This window comes from Rissa tridactyla, chromosome 2 (assembly GCF_028500815.1).
Source record: "Rissa tridactyla isolate bRisTri1 chromosome 2, bRisTri1.patW.cur.20221130, whole genome shotgun sequence".
Lineage (NCBI taxonomy): Eukaryota > Metazoa > Chordata > Aves > Charadriiformes > Laridae > Rissa > Rissa tridactyla.
The window spans coordinates 225204-240342 of record NC_071467.1 but is presented as its reverse complement, the minus strand read 5'-3'; the positions used below and the strand labels follow the sequence as shown (position 1 = coordinate 240342).

The 15139-nt window shown below is 46.2% G+C and overlaps 1 protein-coding gene across 36 annotated transcripts in view; it reads left to right on the top strand.

Annotated features, from left to right (window-relative positions):
* Positions 1–15139, top strand: part of SCRIB (scribble planar cell polarity protein) — a 117881-nt gene that overhangs the window by 63793 nt on the left and 38949 nt on the right. For 19 of the 36 annotated variants that reach the window (XM_054189674.1, XM_054189665.1, XM_054189664.1 and 16 more), the window contains 7 exons: positions 565–741; positions 1170–1286; positions 4688–4876; positions 5564–5683; positions 5934–5990; positions 10096–10152; positions 10881–10964. In XM_054189674.1, coding sequence (XP_054045649.1) covers positions 565–741; positions 1170–1286; positions 4688–4876; positions 5564–5683; positions 5934–5990; positions 10096–10152; positions 10881–10964 — 801 coding nt within the window. The remainder of the gene's footprint in view (positions 1–564; positions 742–1169; positions 1287–4687; positions 4877–5563; positions 5684–5933; positions 5991–10095; positions 10153–10880; positions 10965–15139) is intronic. The other 17 variants (XM_054189666.1, XM_054189682.1, XM_054189696.1 and 14 more) reach the window with 5 other exon arrangements.

The window sequence follows — 15139 nt, the reverse complement described above, 5'->3', positions numbered from 1 at the left end:
GGTTTCTTGGTTAGTAGCTCTGTAGCTCTCAAGATCCTCTCTACAGCAATTCTTGAGGACTGGAGTTGTACTGACACTGTCAGTCCTGGTACAGTGGCCACTTGTAATGGTAGATGATGCACTCCTGACAGCAGTCCTGCAGGTTAACATTTGGGTTCCTTCAGAGTTCTTGTGAGAAAACTGTCTTCTGGTTACAGTCACAGGCAAAATAATGGAAAAGCTGACATGGGATTGGTTCAGATAAAAATGATAATATGAGAATATAAGAACATGTCGAATCACACTTTAAAGCAGATCATCTTCATTCTTTCCAGTGTCCACAGATACGTTACCTCTTGGGGACCTTTGGTTGCAGAGAGAGAAGTCAGAACAGGCCTCAGAGGGTGTTGGAGGATGGCCTAGGGACACAATCAGTTTCTCTCCAAGGACAGATGGAATTTCCTTCTCTAGTTGTAATATTAATCATAGAATCATTTAGGTTGGAAAAGACCCTTGGGATCATCGAGTCCAACCATCAACTCCACTCTACAAAGTTCTCCCTTACACCATAATGATTCTTTGTAGGTCATTCCCCGTGGACTGGCGTCTCGCAGTGGGCTCCGTGTAGGGGACAGGATCCTGGAGGTCAATAGTATTGACCTGCGCCATGCCACCCACCAGGAAGCAGTGAATGCCCTGCTCTCCAACAGCCAGGAGCTGACTATGTTAGTAAGGCGAGATCCGCCACCACCTGGTATGCAGGTAGGTTCTGAGTGCGAAGTGGGGGGAATTGCACTCTTCTTTATAGAAGGATCACTTTTGGAGGCAATTTCCTCTCTAGCTGGAAGTCTGGAACTAGGGCACAACCAAAATTCTGGTTGAAATTTCCTTCTCTTGTGGAAGAATCCAGTCTCTTGTAAGTACTTATTCAGTTGAGGACTGGGGATGCCATGCTCGTGGTGATATCAGAGAATTACCAGATTTCATGAAGACCAGATCTGAACAGGAGACAGAAATACAGAAAAGGGCAGAGCCTCATCAAAAGGAATAAACTGTGCGAAATGAGTGAAAGGTCTAATTCGTGTCCTTTTCAGGGCATTTAGAAATATGGCCACCTACTAGGAGTGTTCCCTCAACAATTCCAGTCTGAGCTTGACCCAGAAACAAGGATGCTTTTTCTGTGTTTACAGGAAATATGCATTGAAAAGGCTCCAGGAGAAAAGCTGGGCATCAGCATCCGGGGTGGAGCAAAAGGTCATGCTGGAAATCCCTTTGATCCCACCGATGAAGGCATCTTCATTTCTAAGGTACCAGAACACTGACTCTGCAACTTGGCTGCATGCAAGGACTGCTGGGGAAAAGGGTGATCCCCGTAAAGGGTGATCTCCGTGGGGTTTGTTCAATGGGCTCCTTGCGCTTTTTGCTGGCTACATCAATTCTCCCGGAGTATTCTCCATTCACTGAAGGAGGCGCATCTGTTTCCTTTCATATTTCCTTCTCTACAACAGCTCCAAAATTTCTTCTTTCATTTCCTGTGTTTGCTTTTATTTTGCCTTGGTTTCTTCTCTTGCTTTTTTTTTTCTGTAACATGAACCCATACATCTTTCCTTTTCCCCTTTTCCCCTCTGTTCCTATTGCTTCCCGCAAATGCTTGTGGCCTTCCTGCCCACTCAGACATGCATGCTCTGTCCTCCTTTCATTGAACGCATTATGAATTGCTCACCTTTCCTCCTGTGCCATGCACCGCGTGTGTAATTTTGTTCCTTTTCCTTTATAAATGACTGCTTCTGTGCAAACTTATTTGTCATGTCACTTTTCCCCAAGAAGTAACACATACTTCCTTTTCAACAATATACTGTGTATAAGCGTATGCTCCTCCTGACCCTTACCAAAAACTATTGCCTCTTCTTTCTTGTTAGCAACTGAGCACAGTGACAAGTTGTGTAATTTTTGGTCTTGCTGCTGACCAAAGGGAGACTCTGTACGCTCACATTAGCGTCGCTGGTGCCCTCTTTAGCTGGTACGGTAGGGCAGAAACTGCCTTAGCTGTAGAGGTCTTAATAATCCTCGTGGGATGGTGGACTCTCCATAATTGCCAGTTAACCCTTTCTGATGATTGGCTACTTTCAAAGAAAGGGAATACTCAGCATTTGTTATTAAGTGGATATAACTTCGTTATCTGAGTTTTAAAGTTAAAAGAGCAAATTCACTTTATCAACGTAATAGTTGCACGTTCAACTGCAATATTTGTAATAGTAGTAAAAGAAAACCTAACATTATTGTAACATACAATTATTTTTAATGATAAGGTTTGTTTTTATTTCCTTCCAGTGTTACCGCATTTAGGGGTTTGGAAGGCTCACAGTTTAGCCCCATTGCAGGGTTAGTTTCCCCCTTCCCCCTCTTTTCCTTTAATAGTAGTTGTTTTAGCCTGTGGAGAACCAAAGCACTGAACTTTTCTGCTCTCCCTTCAACCGTATTACTTAAGCTTGATCTCTCTTATCTGTCCTAACCAGAGTGTTTTTCCTGCTTCTCTTGTTTTGTCTGTATATTTCCAGTAACTGAGAGACAAAGCAGTGCTTTTTCTTCTTCCTCGTCTTTGGATGTCTGATTACTACTTTCTTTCTCCTTAGTTTTCCTTAATTTGCATTTCCATGAGTCACTTAATTGTCATTTTTTTAAAAAGTTGTAATCTGGTTCTTCCTTTCTAAAACCTTCTTCATGAAGTGTTACAAGTTGAATACCACGAGAAGTATAAATTAGATCTAAAATCTGAAATTTGTGATCTGTCTCAATGGGGATAGCTCAGCGTCCCTCGGTGACATATCAGTAATACAGACGACAGTTGCCATTAAGGACATTTTTCTACATTAACTTCACCTCCTCCCATTATTTCTGGGTGTTCTACTGTCACACTTATGCACTTGCTCTCCCTGGAAAAGAAATTGTGAGTACTCCGTCTTTTTCCATTCAGCTGCATGTCACCATTTTTGTGCATGCACACGCACTCACACACCCCCAAATGTTTTCCCTTACAGCCCTGAAGAAATTATGCGTAGGCATGCATGGCTGCTTTCCCTCCTCCCAAACCTAAAAAAAAAAATAAAATAAAAAAATGCATGCAGCATTTTTTTCTCCTGTTTTTACAGGTACTTTATTAAACATACATCTGTTGTCTTTTCTCCAAACAGCTCTCATAAATCCAGAAAACACCCATGCCTTTGGCTTGTTGTGGGTTTTTTGCCTCTCTGATCCCAGTAATACGTGGTGTGCAGTATTCCTTTCTTTCTTTCCCTCCTCTGATGTTCCCATCGTTCCTTGACAGCCCATCATGTGTGTTCCTGCGTTTCCCCCACCCAGCAACCAACTTGTGTGCCCTTGTGCTCTCTGTGTTCGTCTGTCATGGACCTACAGGCTTTGCTTGAGATCCCTGACAGTGACTTACCCTTTCTGCGCAGCCCTTTGTAGCGCTGGTCGTGGTTCTCTTTGTAAAGCTTTGTAAAGTCATGTTGGTTCTTGGGCTTTGGGACTGGGCCTTTGAATCGAAGCCGTTTGTCTGTCTCCGGTGTTCCAGTGAGGTCTGCCTGTTTTCCAGACATACCAAGGTCTCCACTTGGTCTGGCCTGACTGCGTGTACATCCCATTTTGTTACAGGCTTTTTGGTTTCCCATTAGAAAAAGTAATGCCCGTTTGGTGATTCTGTTCCTTTTCCGAAGGCACTTTAAGTTGTATCCTGTATTTCTGTCTGGTTCCCGACAGTAGCTTGGCCTGTCGCCATTTTTCAATTTTTTTCTCACTTCCCCAGCTTGCAAATTTCTCCTCAGCCTCAAGTTTGCATGTGTCTGGGGTGGTTTTTTGGGATTTCCCCTTTCCCAAATTCCCCTTTTCCTTCTCTTCTCTTTCACTTTGTATGCACAGCAAGTCCTGCAGTCTCTTTTCCCTGTTCCAAAGGGGAAAAAAATGAATAAAACTCCTTGCCTTTACTGCCGCTGGTGGCAAAGCATGCCCTTCCATTCTCTCCTCAAACAAAGGTAGATGCTTGCGCTCTTTAAGACAAACTCTGGCTTCCGTGTGCCTTACCGATATGCTGCATGCGGCTGCTTGCCCTGCTCACAGCTTGTCTGTGTGAGGCGAGTGTAAGTTCTTGTGACCTGCTGAAGAAAGAAAATAGGAGTTACATGTTATTTCTCTGAAAGAGGGGATGGAAAATGACAGACATGCGTAATTTGTTACGCCTGTCTCTTACCACAAAGACAGTGGAAGTCTATATGCCTTATTTATCTCTATCCACAAAAATTATCCTTATGCTTGCATTTTCTGTGTCTCTCCCAACAAAATTTATTACACTTTCCTTTCTGGGAAGATAATCATAGATGCAAGAGCTTGCTTTCTCACCTGCTTCATTGACAAAACAAAAGCAGTTTCTTTCCTTGGGACAACACATTTCAAATACGGATTCTTTTTATCTCCCATAAGAGATACCTTCCACACCCGTTTCCTCTACCAAACTGTACACGTTCTTCCTTTCCTACCCTCTCTGTAAGTATATACGCGTACTTCCAGATGCTTTCCCTGACATGTAGCCGCAGCCTTTTCTCCCTGTTTACTTTGTATGTTGTCCTCTCGCATTCCTTCCTCCTGATGGTCCCATGCTCCTTAATCTTCTGTTGCCCCCGAGGTGATATCTTGATACCCCCGTTTGTTATAGGTGAGCTCCTCTGGGGCTGCGGCCCGGGATGGCCGTCTGAAGGTGGGAATGCGGATCTTGGAGGTGAACCACCAGAGTTTGCTGGGAATGACGCACACGGAAGCAGTGCAGATACTCCGCAGTGTGGGCGACGCGCTCCTTGTGCTGGTGTGCGATGGCTTCGACCCCAAGGCTGCAGCTGCCATTGAGGTGAGAACTGAAGTGCAGGGTGCCCTTGTAGTGACCAGCACCACAAGGATCCCACCTCTGTCTTCGTAGTAGATTGATGGATTTTTCTGACCGTTTGCTGTAGATTTTTTTTTCCAGGTCCCAGATTTCAAAGTCTGGTCTCCTGCTGTATGAACAGGTGGTTGCCAGTTCATAGAAGCAATGGTCTCTAAAAACTGTCTCTCTTCTGCTGATAACAGAGCTGTTTCACAGTATCACTGCACTGGTTAGTAATGTAGTTTTCGAGCTAATTTTCACCAGGCTATTTATGCCTATTTTTCTCTTGTGCCAATGTTATATTTAAAGTAAATTGTCTGTCTGTTTATTGGTGTTCACCTTTTCCTGCAGAGAAACACTTAACCTGTAGCAATCCTGTGCTGTCATTTTTCAAGGCTTAGCAAGTAAGCTTTTTTATTCTCCACTGGAACGTGTGCCCAGTTGCTGGTCACCTTATCCTCTTTCTGTAGCTGTTTCAATGTAAATTCATCTTTCTTTAGACCTCAAGTTCCTTGAGTAATCGACAGCTGAAATAAGGTTTCAGGTTGTCAAAGAGTTCTGACTTGCCTGGGATCATCTTGGTACTCTGGATCTGGGAGCCCAGGACATGGAATTTTTTTGTATGGCACCCTGTGGGCTTCCACCATGTTTTATTGCCCTTTTGTTTTGTAGATGTCCCCAGGAATTATTGCAAACCCTTTTGCTGCTGGTATCGGGCGCAAGAATAGCCTGGAAAGTATCTCTTCTATTGATCGGGATTTAAGCCCTGAGGAACTGGAGATCCTACAGAAGGTGGGTATTCTGGCTACAACTGGGAGAATGTTATGGAGTGGAAAAAGTTTCTGAAAATCTCTGGTCTCCCATGGTGCATGGAATCTGCAACATATAATGGGTTGTGGACTTCCTTTTTATGGGGTCGGCAGGTCCAGCACCTTCATCAGGAATGCACTAGGACAGGACTCTGAAATCTTCATGAGGTTAGCGGTGCTCCGAGTGGGCAGAGAGCATTGGGTGAAGCAGCTCTAACTTTGGTCTCTCCTAGGAGATGGAAATGGTGAGAGAAGCAACTCAGTGGGAGAGAGAAGAAATGGAGAAAGTGGTGAGAGATTTTTCATGTAGCAGAATCTGTTCTTGGCAGCGGTTCTGCCGAGCCTGTGAGCCCTAAGGAAGGTGGCACAGATTGTCTCTACCCCGTCGTTAATGCCTTGGGGGGCTTTGGGCCTTCTCTTCATAGTGCACTGCTCGGTTACTCTAGCTGCTTTTTGGCTTTGCCATACCTTCCTGTGTACCTCTTTGGCAGTACTCTTCTGTTATTTACAGAGCTCGTCTTTGTTACCTGATGGTACTTTCTGGCCAAGCTGCATCTTTGAGAAAAATGGCCTGTTAGCTTGGAAGTCCCACATTTAATCACTTCTCCCTACACAGCACTCCACAACCTGACAGAGCTTTTATGAGCAAAAATGAGAATGCACAGCTCAAAGTTGCCCTGAACTGAAGAAGTGGCACTGTTAATCAGTCACAAGTTTGTGCTCCTCAGTTTACATGATCATTTTTATGATTCATTATGAGGTTTTTATATTTCTGCCTACTGTTTCAGCCTTTCACAGGAACAGATTAGCAGAGTCAAGCCCCTCGAGGGCTTGGGTTTTCTAGTTATTCCTTTTAAAACTGTAATTTATTCAGTCAGATTCTTTTGGAATATGAGGGAAAATGGAATTCCTCAGTATTGTCAGTAAGGAATCTGCTCTGGCAGATACGTATATGTACATTTTGCAGGTGTTTCTTCAGGTTTCCAATTTAGATACACCTGATGTTTCTCTACATTCTTTCTGTAATTGTAATCACTTTTTTACATCTGCTACCCGACAACTGTGTAGTTATGTTGGCAGTTCTGGATGGAGGTGATCTTTATAATTTAGTTAACACTTGAGATTTTACTTGTTTTGGAAAAAAGGGTCAAGGTTTTGAATAGTCAGTGGCACAGACCGTAGGAGGACAGAGCAAGGAACATGAAAATGGCTGTATGGCCTTGCTGTCAGCGATGCAATGGACTACGCAGGGTACGATTTTACAAAAGGCTGGAGCAGAGGGACAAAAGGGGTGCAGTGTGTTGCAGAGTCCCTTTGGAAGCTTTACTTTGCTGGCCTACAGCTTAGACTGATGTCAGCACGTACAGGAATAAGCCAAGGGATTTCTGTCCTAAGTATCTGCAAGGTGTTCTGATGGTGTTTGCGATCTGTACTTAGGTGAGAATGCTTCCAGTGGAATGGCCTTGTAGAATAATCTGCAACCTGATCTAGTTGAAGATGCCCCTGCTCATTATGGGGGGGTTGGACTGTATGGCCTTTAAAGGTCCTTCAATTCAAACCATTCTATGAATAATTTGGGTAGGAAGGGACCTCGGTTCAGCTCAGAGCAGAGCCAATTTACATCAGATTTAGGTTTTTCCTATAAAATAAATTATTCCTTTCCTAGGAAGGAACTGAGGGTGGTTTGTTGTAGTTTCAGAAAACCTGATTTTGCAGAGTTACTGTTACAGCAAAGGTATTCCTACCAGTTTTGTTTTGGTAGCATATGGATTTGAATGCTCTAGGAGACTTCAGGTACTTTAACTCATTACAGTATTTCTAACACCTCTGCATAAACCAAGAGCAAGTCTGGCCCCAAACCCATGCTGCTCTGTCTGAGCAGATTACATTAGTTCAGTCTTGGGTAGATAAAGGCTTTTCCAAAATTTGTGCTGAGATTACTTAAAAATACCTCAGAGACTTTGTCAAAAAACAGAAAAATTTTTATGTTTGGTGATGTAACCTTGGCCATATCTCATTTTAAAAAGTGCTGATGGCATTATGATAGCTTTTAATGGAAAATTTGAACTTGAAATGTAATTAAAATGGTTAATTTAAAAGAAAAAAACTTAGCAATAACTAGTCACTCAGCCATCAGCAATATTTCAAAACAATGGTGGGCATCTTGTAACAAATATTATTTCTGGAGGCTGAACAATACACAGTAATTGTGGTTCATCTTTCTTGGATGTTTTACTTTTGATAGATTTTAAAGCAATATTCTGAGGTTGCAGTAACGTGTATGTAAGGACTTCTAAGGTCCACATTCCCATATACTGCCTTTTCTCTCACTATAGTCTGGCTTAGTATAATTACAGTGCTGTCTGTCCCAGCCTCTGAAGAGCTGAGAAGCATACGCCTGTAGCCTAGTGATCAGCAGAGACCAGGACTCCCCTCCAGAATTGCCTCTGCCTTTAAAAGATGTCATATTTTTTGGTGCCCCTTCCATTAGTGTACTAGGAGGAGGTAGCAATGGATGCTCCAGGCTCCTCTGACATCTCGGGATCCATGGCCTGAGACCTAACAGCAAAGACGCGTTTTTCTATTGTTGCCTTTTAGCGTGACCTTGAAACTGGGATTCTGTGTCTAATACCGGTTTTGATAACTAAATTTATACCAGTGATGGAGCCAGCACTGTGTGGTAGTCATTGTAATGCTGTAGGAAGTTCCTACCTCAGTGCCAGATCCTGACTAATACTATTTGTGTCACCATTTTTGGACCTTTCCTCTAATACTTCAGTGTTTCATGTTCAGTTTTGCACAAGAGTGATAGAGATCAAACGAGTGATAGAGATCTCCTTACAATAAGGTTGTGAACTGAAGAAATGGGAAGGATTTTGGCTTTGCTATACTCACCGTTAGCCCTGTAGAGGTTTTCAAGTACCACTGCTGCACTCGCTGCACACAGCTCTCCAGTTCAGTTCTTTGGTAATTCAGTTTCTGGTAGCAATAGTAGTAACTCCAGATCTCCATGGACTGATTCATGGTGCATTTCACTGTCCCAACTCTGTAGCTGCAGTTATTTTTCTAGTCTTAATCCAGAGCTTCCTCGGGCTCTCCAGATGTTGTTAGAGATGAACTTTGAACATTCCAGAGCTCCATCTGGGCTGGCTGGCGCAATTTCTCTCTTCAGCTTAAGACCTCAGAGAAGGATCACATACTGTCAGCTTGAACACTCGCCTTGCAGCTAACACTTGTCCAAAATAAGCATAACCAGATTCAGAATAGACTTTAGCTTAAACATTCCTAAATATCCCTTTGGATCGTGTGATCTTCCAGAGCATTAGTGTCTTCTCATGTTGCTCATTATTGTCTGGAGATGGGGGGTGTGATGTGGGACACTGATTACTTGCTAGTGGTAATGCACAGAAGCTTTTGAAGAGAATGGCCCAGGTGCTTATCAGAATTTTCAGTTAGCTCCCTCTCTGTTTCTCAGATGCCTTCCACCTCCCATCCCTCCAGCCCTGGGACTTCGGCACCATCTGGTTGCTGCTGTTTGGGAGGAGCGGTCGGGAGGGTGGCGATGCGCAGTAGAATGGAAGAATGATGCTGCTTTTGTCCACGGCCCTCGCCCTGCAGCATAGGTGCTGGGCAAAAAGTCACAAAAGTATAAATGCACAGAAATCATTCTTTAAGACAAGTAACATATTATTACCTTCCTCTTGCAGCTCGGGAGCAAGCCCGTAGCTGGGGCTTGTGAGATGAGTCACTGGTCACTCTTGTAATATTCCTGTGCTGCACTTGAATGACTGAGAGCTGACCAGGGGACTTTAAGCCCAGCCTCATGCTTATACGGTTTCTGTCTCTATATATAGTCTTTTGACTGTGATGCTATTAACAAGCATGTGATTTTTTTAGGTCTTTTTCCTTAGTGACAACTAGGCCTGTGCTCTGTAGATTTGTTTTTCCATTCCCTTCCAGCCTTTCCCGTCTGTGCTCTGTCAAGATGTCTCTTGTTGCAATAAGCGATCTTCTCCTTTCCCTTGGTGATGGCGTAGCTTGTGCTTGGGGTGGGGAGGGGGGCTTTAGCTGCCGTTTCTTTTCCCCAGGACTGACCCTGCTGAGGATCTTAGAGACATCTGCTCTCTTCCCCTCCCTGGGGACGCCCTGACTTGTGTTGTTCGGGGTGTCTGTTCCCCTCTGTTTTGCTGGCGATAACTGAGCTCGTGCAGAATTCCAGCTCCTCTTTCCCCACGTACGTGCTGGGTTTCTGCGCTCACTCTCCTGGCGCCAGTGCTGTCCGTGCTCCTCTGTCCCCCCTCTGGAGTCACTGCCCAGCATGGTGCTGACCTCTTTCCCTCTCTCTTTGCCTGCGCCGCTTGGATGCTGCTCTGACTCTGTCCTGTCTCATGGAAGGAGTGGATGCGTAGGGAGCGGGAGGCAGCCACACAGCAGCTTGAGGAGGAGGCAGAGGTGAGGAGCATGGTGGGAGGGCTGGAGAGCTGCAGAAAAGGGCCACAACTGGACTTGAAGACTGGGGAAATGTCTAAAAATGCTCATTCCCCATAACTTCTGTTCTCCACTCTGCCCCACCACCAAAGACTTGACTTTTGGGTGTAAGAGAAGGTATCAGAAATTAAGAAATCTGTAATGTGTTTGAGGAAGGAATGGTGAAAAACAATGGCTAGAATTAGAAAGGCAGACAAATGAAAATGGGAAGTGAAATCAAACAAAATTATACAATGAGTGTGAGTTAAGAAAAGATACTGTAGAGGAATTGTAGATTTGCGCTCTCAAATGTCTCCAAATCCAGCCTGGAAGCCTTTCTGGGTGCTATTTGGAGAAAACTGGTATGTATGTCACGTTCTCCGCTCCCCCTACGCGGGAGTGGATGTGTGCCCATGGGGGCAGGAGGAGTGGTGGGGGTCAGTGCACCAGTGGGTGACCAAGGGCCCAGAGTGACCTGGTCTCTGGTATTTCTCAAGCCTGGCCTCTGTCATGGGCCCCCTTGGTTCTGTTTGGAACAATTCCAGCTTCATTTCCAGGCAATGGGAACTTTCTGCAGAGTTTGGAGATAAGGCCTTGGTTATTTCTAGGGGTGGTTTCCTTTTAATTGCTCTGTCTGGTTGATTTAGTTGACTTGTGGCCTGATCTATTCCTGGTGTTTGTGTTTTTTTGCTCCCCCCCTTGCCCCTCTCCAGAATGTCACCAGCGAACCTTTGAGACTGGACTATCGGACCCTGGCTGCTTTGCCCAGCAGTGGCTTACAGAGAGTCAATCGCACTGTAAGTGAGGGGCTGTCGAGATGTGGGGAAGCCGTGGTTGTTCCGTTACCCCTCTCCTTGCGCCCTGATGGTGAGGGATGGTGGTACTCTCTGCAGAGGAAAACTGGGAAGCGGAGCTGTGGTAGACTTCTACACTGTCTGGAACAGGAGGTAGCCACAAAAGAAAGACTAGGATAAGAAAGTGAGGGGAGCAGAGAGACGGGTTGCTTTCCACTTTGTAAAGGGAGGTGGCCCTGTGTAATTGCCGAGATGCAGAAGGAAGTGTCTCGAACAAGGCAGAAAGGACAGCCCAGCAGGAGAGAAGGGTGGATGGGAATGGGAGTGTGCAGGGGATTTACCATGGAAGGAGACAACTACTGAAAGCTGCAGAGGAGGGAAGGGAGGATTCTTCCCAACACAGAAGGTGACAATGTTGTGCGCAGCTTAGCTGTAAATTCATTGTGGGATGGTGTTCAGGAAGGAGCGGGGGATGCAGGGTGCTGACACCAGAAGTATTAAAGTCAAGATCCATCTAGGACTGCAAAAGTCAAAGTGGCAGTGATTGCATATCGCGACTTAGCCCTGACACAGCCTTGGACCTGCATTTCTGCCCGTGACCTGCATTTCAGTCCCTAATGTGGGATATGTGGCACCTCAGCCAGTAGAAAATCCAGAATTCACAAACTTCACAGGTTACAAAGTCATCCGTCTCTCCTGTGTTGTGTAAAACCTCACCTCACCTCTCCATCTTTGGCTCCCTCAGTCTTGATTTATCTTCCCTGCATCATCCCTGTTGCACTGGCTTCCTGCCTGCTCCTTCACAGACATCCTCAGTCTTCACCTCCGTTCCTTTCCTCCTCTTGTAACGAGACCACCTTTGCTGTCACCATCAGATTCTGCACTCCCGTTCCATCATTTCAGGATCCTTTTACCTTTACTGTCTCCATCTCATTCCATCCGGATGGGTCTCCTCACCTACTCATCCCTCCTCTCATTGACTTCAGGCCCTCTTGCTTTTCTCCTCTCACACGGATTAGAGCCCTGCTTCGTCTCCAGCTTTGTCTCCCTTTGTTCCTCCCCATAATCCCCAGCTCTTGCGTTTTCTCTCTTGGCTGTTCACACAGAAAAGTATTATCAGGAAAAGGTTTAACGTATTTTTAGCATCTCTTAGTGTAACTTAGTATCTGGAAACAAGGGGAGAGACAGCCCCACGCGAGCAGCTGCCTCTTTGCTGGACAGCCCTTGTGTCATCCAGAGAGAGCAGCATTTGGGAGCTTGTGCCTCAGCAGCCCGTGTCAGCCCAGGAACGCTTGGCACTGGAATGTGGGGCCGAACACGCTGGAATGCCGGGGTGTATGGGCGGCATCTATAAATGTCCCATTTCAGGGGAAGGGCCGGTTGGTGCCCAGGTTTGTCTTTTTCCAGCTGTCATTTGCCCAACCCTGTCTTTGTTCTGTTTGAAGACACATGTCTGCCTAGATGGTGAGTATGGGGAGGTACGGTTCTGGTGTTCCTTCGGGGGCTGCACCTCGCCGGTGTGGTGACTGCCTGGAAGAGCCACACATGGATCAGGCCAGCCAGCAGAAAAGCATGCGGTTCAATTAACAGGTTGTCTATCTCCAGGCAGTCTCACTGGGTTAGGATGACTGTTTCCCGGTTCCTGTAGTATTTTTTCCTTTCTTTCTGTCTCTAGGCCAACTTTCTCACCGCACAAATTCTCCTCCAAACGGTGTCTACGTATCTTCTCTTCCCCTATAGCTCCCTGCAGGGGTGTTGCAGGGCCTTCCGTTCCTCGCACTGTTGAACAGGAGGAGGTGCAGACCTCTGTCGCGACTGCTGTGAATTGCGGCTGGAATTTGTCATGATAATTCCCCGAGAATCTCCCCCAAAGAAGGGGGCAGATGTCTGTCCATCTTGGATTAATCTGTATTGCTGTGTATTGGTCCTTTTGTGAGCAAGATTTAACAAAGGCTTACTTTTCAAGCCTGTTTTATTTGTATACTTTTAAAACCCCAACTGAAAAATTGCAGTTGAAAGCTGTATGAGAATGCTTGTCTCGGTGATGCCCTGCGGCTGTGCCGGCGTCTCAGTAACTGGCATCTGCAGCGTACCCCATGCACTACAGCGTCTGGATGCTGCTATCGCAGTAATAAAAGAGCCATTATAGTCCCTGTCTTCTGCAGAGTACAGGCTTGGAAACCGTACCTGTGAATTACTGCATCTAGACACAGCAAACCATTTACAAACTAGTTTTGCTTTCTGGACTCTAAGAAACAGACAAGACTTTACATCTCTCAGTAGCGTCTCACCGTGGTTAGTTAATTAACAGTCTGTACTTTCTAGTCTGAAGCTATTTCTCTTCAATTTCTAGCCATTGATTCTTTCTCTGTACTTGTTCATTAGTTTTCAGATCAGATTTGTTTCAGTCTCTGGAGCAAAGTGACGGATCGGAACTGCAAATGCATTTCTTCTGTGTCTGCCTTGGAGGGCGCGGGGTAGAACACGATGGTCCTGTCTGCTGGGCTGGGCAGTGACAGAGGCAAGGCTGGGAAAAGCACATTGCATTGCCAAAGTCTTTGCTTACCCAAAATAGAAGTTGTTGCTTGTCTGATAAAAATAGCCCACTGTGAGGCAGAGGCAGCGAGGCATCCTGCACTGGAATATGCCGCTGCAGCAGAAGCGCTGGAGATTAAAGCGAGGGGTAGACGAAGCTTGGTTCCAGTCACGTCCATGAACAAAACAGGCGTTGAGGCTCCCCGTGGACTGTCAGACTTCATGCAGTCTTAGTGAGGTGCCCATCTCCACAGTACCCCCAAAATGTTGTTTTTCCCAAAGCAGGCCTTGGTGGTGGTGGGATTCACCTGGAAGCCGGGCTGGTCAGGGTCTGTGCTCCTCTGCTTGGCGAGGGAAACAGCGGCGCCGTCAGAGGGGCCTGGCCGAAGGACCAACAGACCCGCTTTGCGGTGGTGGATTGCTGGCCGGGTTTTCGTTACAGCATCCCCACTGAGCAAATAATAAAGTACTTTTTGCCTGGCATAGCTTTACATGCACTACAGCTCTTGCTAGTGTACTTTATTGCACTCTGGGAAGAGAAGGTTGGAATTTGGGGGCTTCTTGGTAGGGTTTTTTGTCAGTGAAAAGTCACATAGCTACAATAGCAAAATTTCGAAGGGTAGCACAGGCCTCGCTGTCTGCAGAAATATGATACGAGCCAGGGCTCTGCCAACCACTGCTTTAGGTTGGGTTGGGGTTGGGGGGTTAGGGGAGGGCCTCAGGAATTCCTGAGCCTCTCAGCTGCCATTGTAGTCACCAGCCCACCCAGCCCTTCAGAGCTATTTTTGTGAATGCTGCCATGACACAGGAGTTGGAGAATGTGCTCTGAGCAGAAGAGGTCTTTCTGCTCCCTGGCAGGCACTTGGATAGAAGGAGATTTGATCATTGCTCTCCGATTATCTCTGCTTCCCTAAAAGAAGGCTTTGGCTGGGGTAACAAACTCTCTTTTATAGTATTACAAGAGGAAAGGTCAGTGCTTCATCTTGGTTGGGTGCAAGTTGAGCCTAGGCAGAACTGGAGCTCTGTTTCAGTCCTGCCTTCGCTAGGAGCGCTCAAAGGGATCTGTGCTCTGTTAGCCCTTATTTAGCTGTCTGTTAATTATTGGTGTGTATTTTGATGAAGTGGGGCCATAAAGGCATGTTTGCCTGTGCAGGTGTGATGGAACAGCATGGGGTAGATGATATGGTGGTGACTGTGTAACTGTATGGAAGGGCGTTGGAGCGAGGTGGCAGATGTTATTCTGTGTGACAGTGCTGGAGCTGCTTGGAAGTGTGCTGGGCTGGGACAGTCAATGTAGGGCCATGTGGTGGTGGAGTGGAGTTGAGGATGCGCTGCAGCGAGGTGGGAGAGGACGTGTGCTGGTGCGGGTTTTGGCAGTCGGTTTTGCCGGAGAGCAGCAGCATTCCTGGCGAGCTGCTGGAGTGCAGGCTGGAATGCGGACGAGATGGAAGAGTGCGGGGAGCGTGCTCGTGCTGTCAGCTACTGGGTGTCTGTATTGCAAGGTCCTTTCTTGGAAGTAGCATTTGGGATCATCACAAGACTGGTGATGGAGGAGGAGAGAGGGAAGGGGTGGTCATGTGGGCATTAGTACTCGAATTCTTCTCTCCCCTGTCCTTCAGCATCAGCTCTGTATTTTCTCCCTC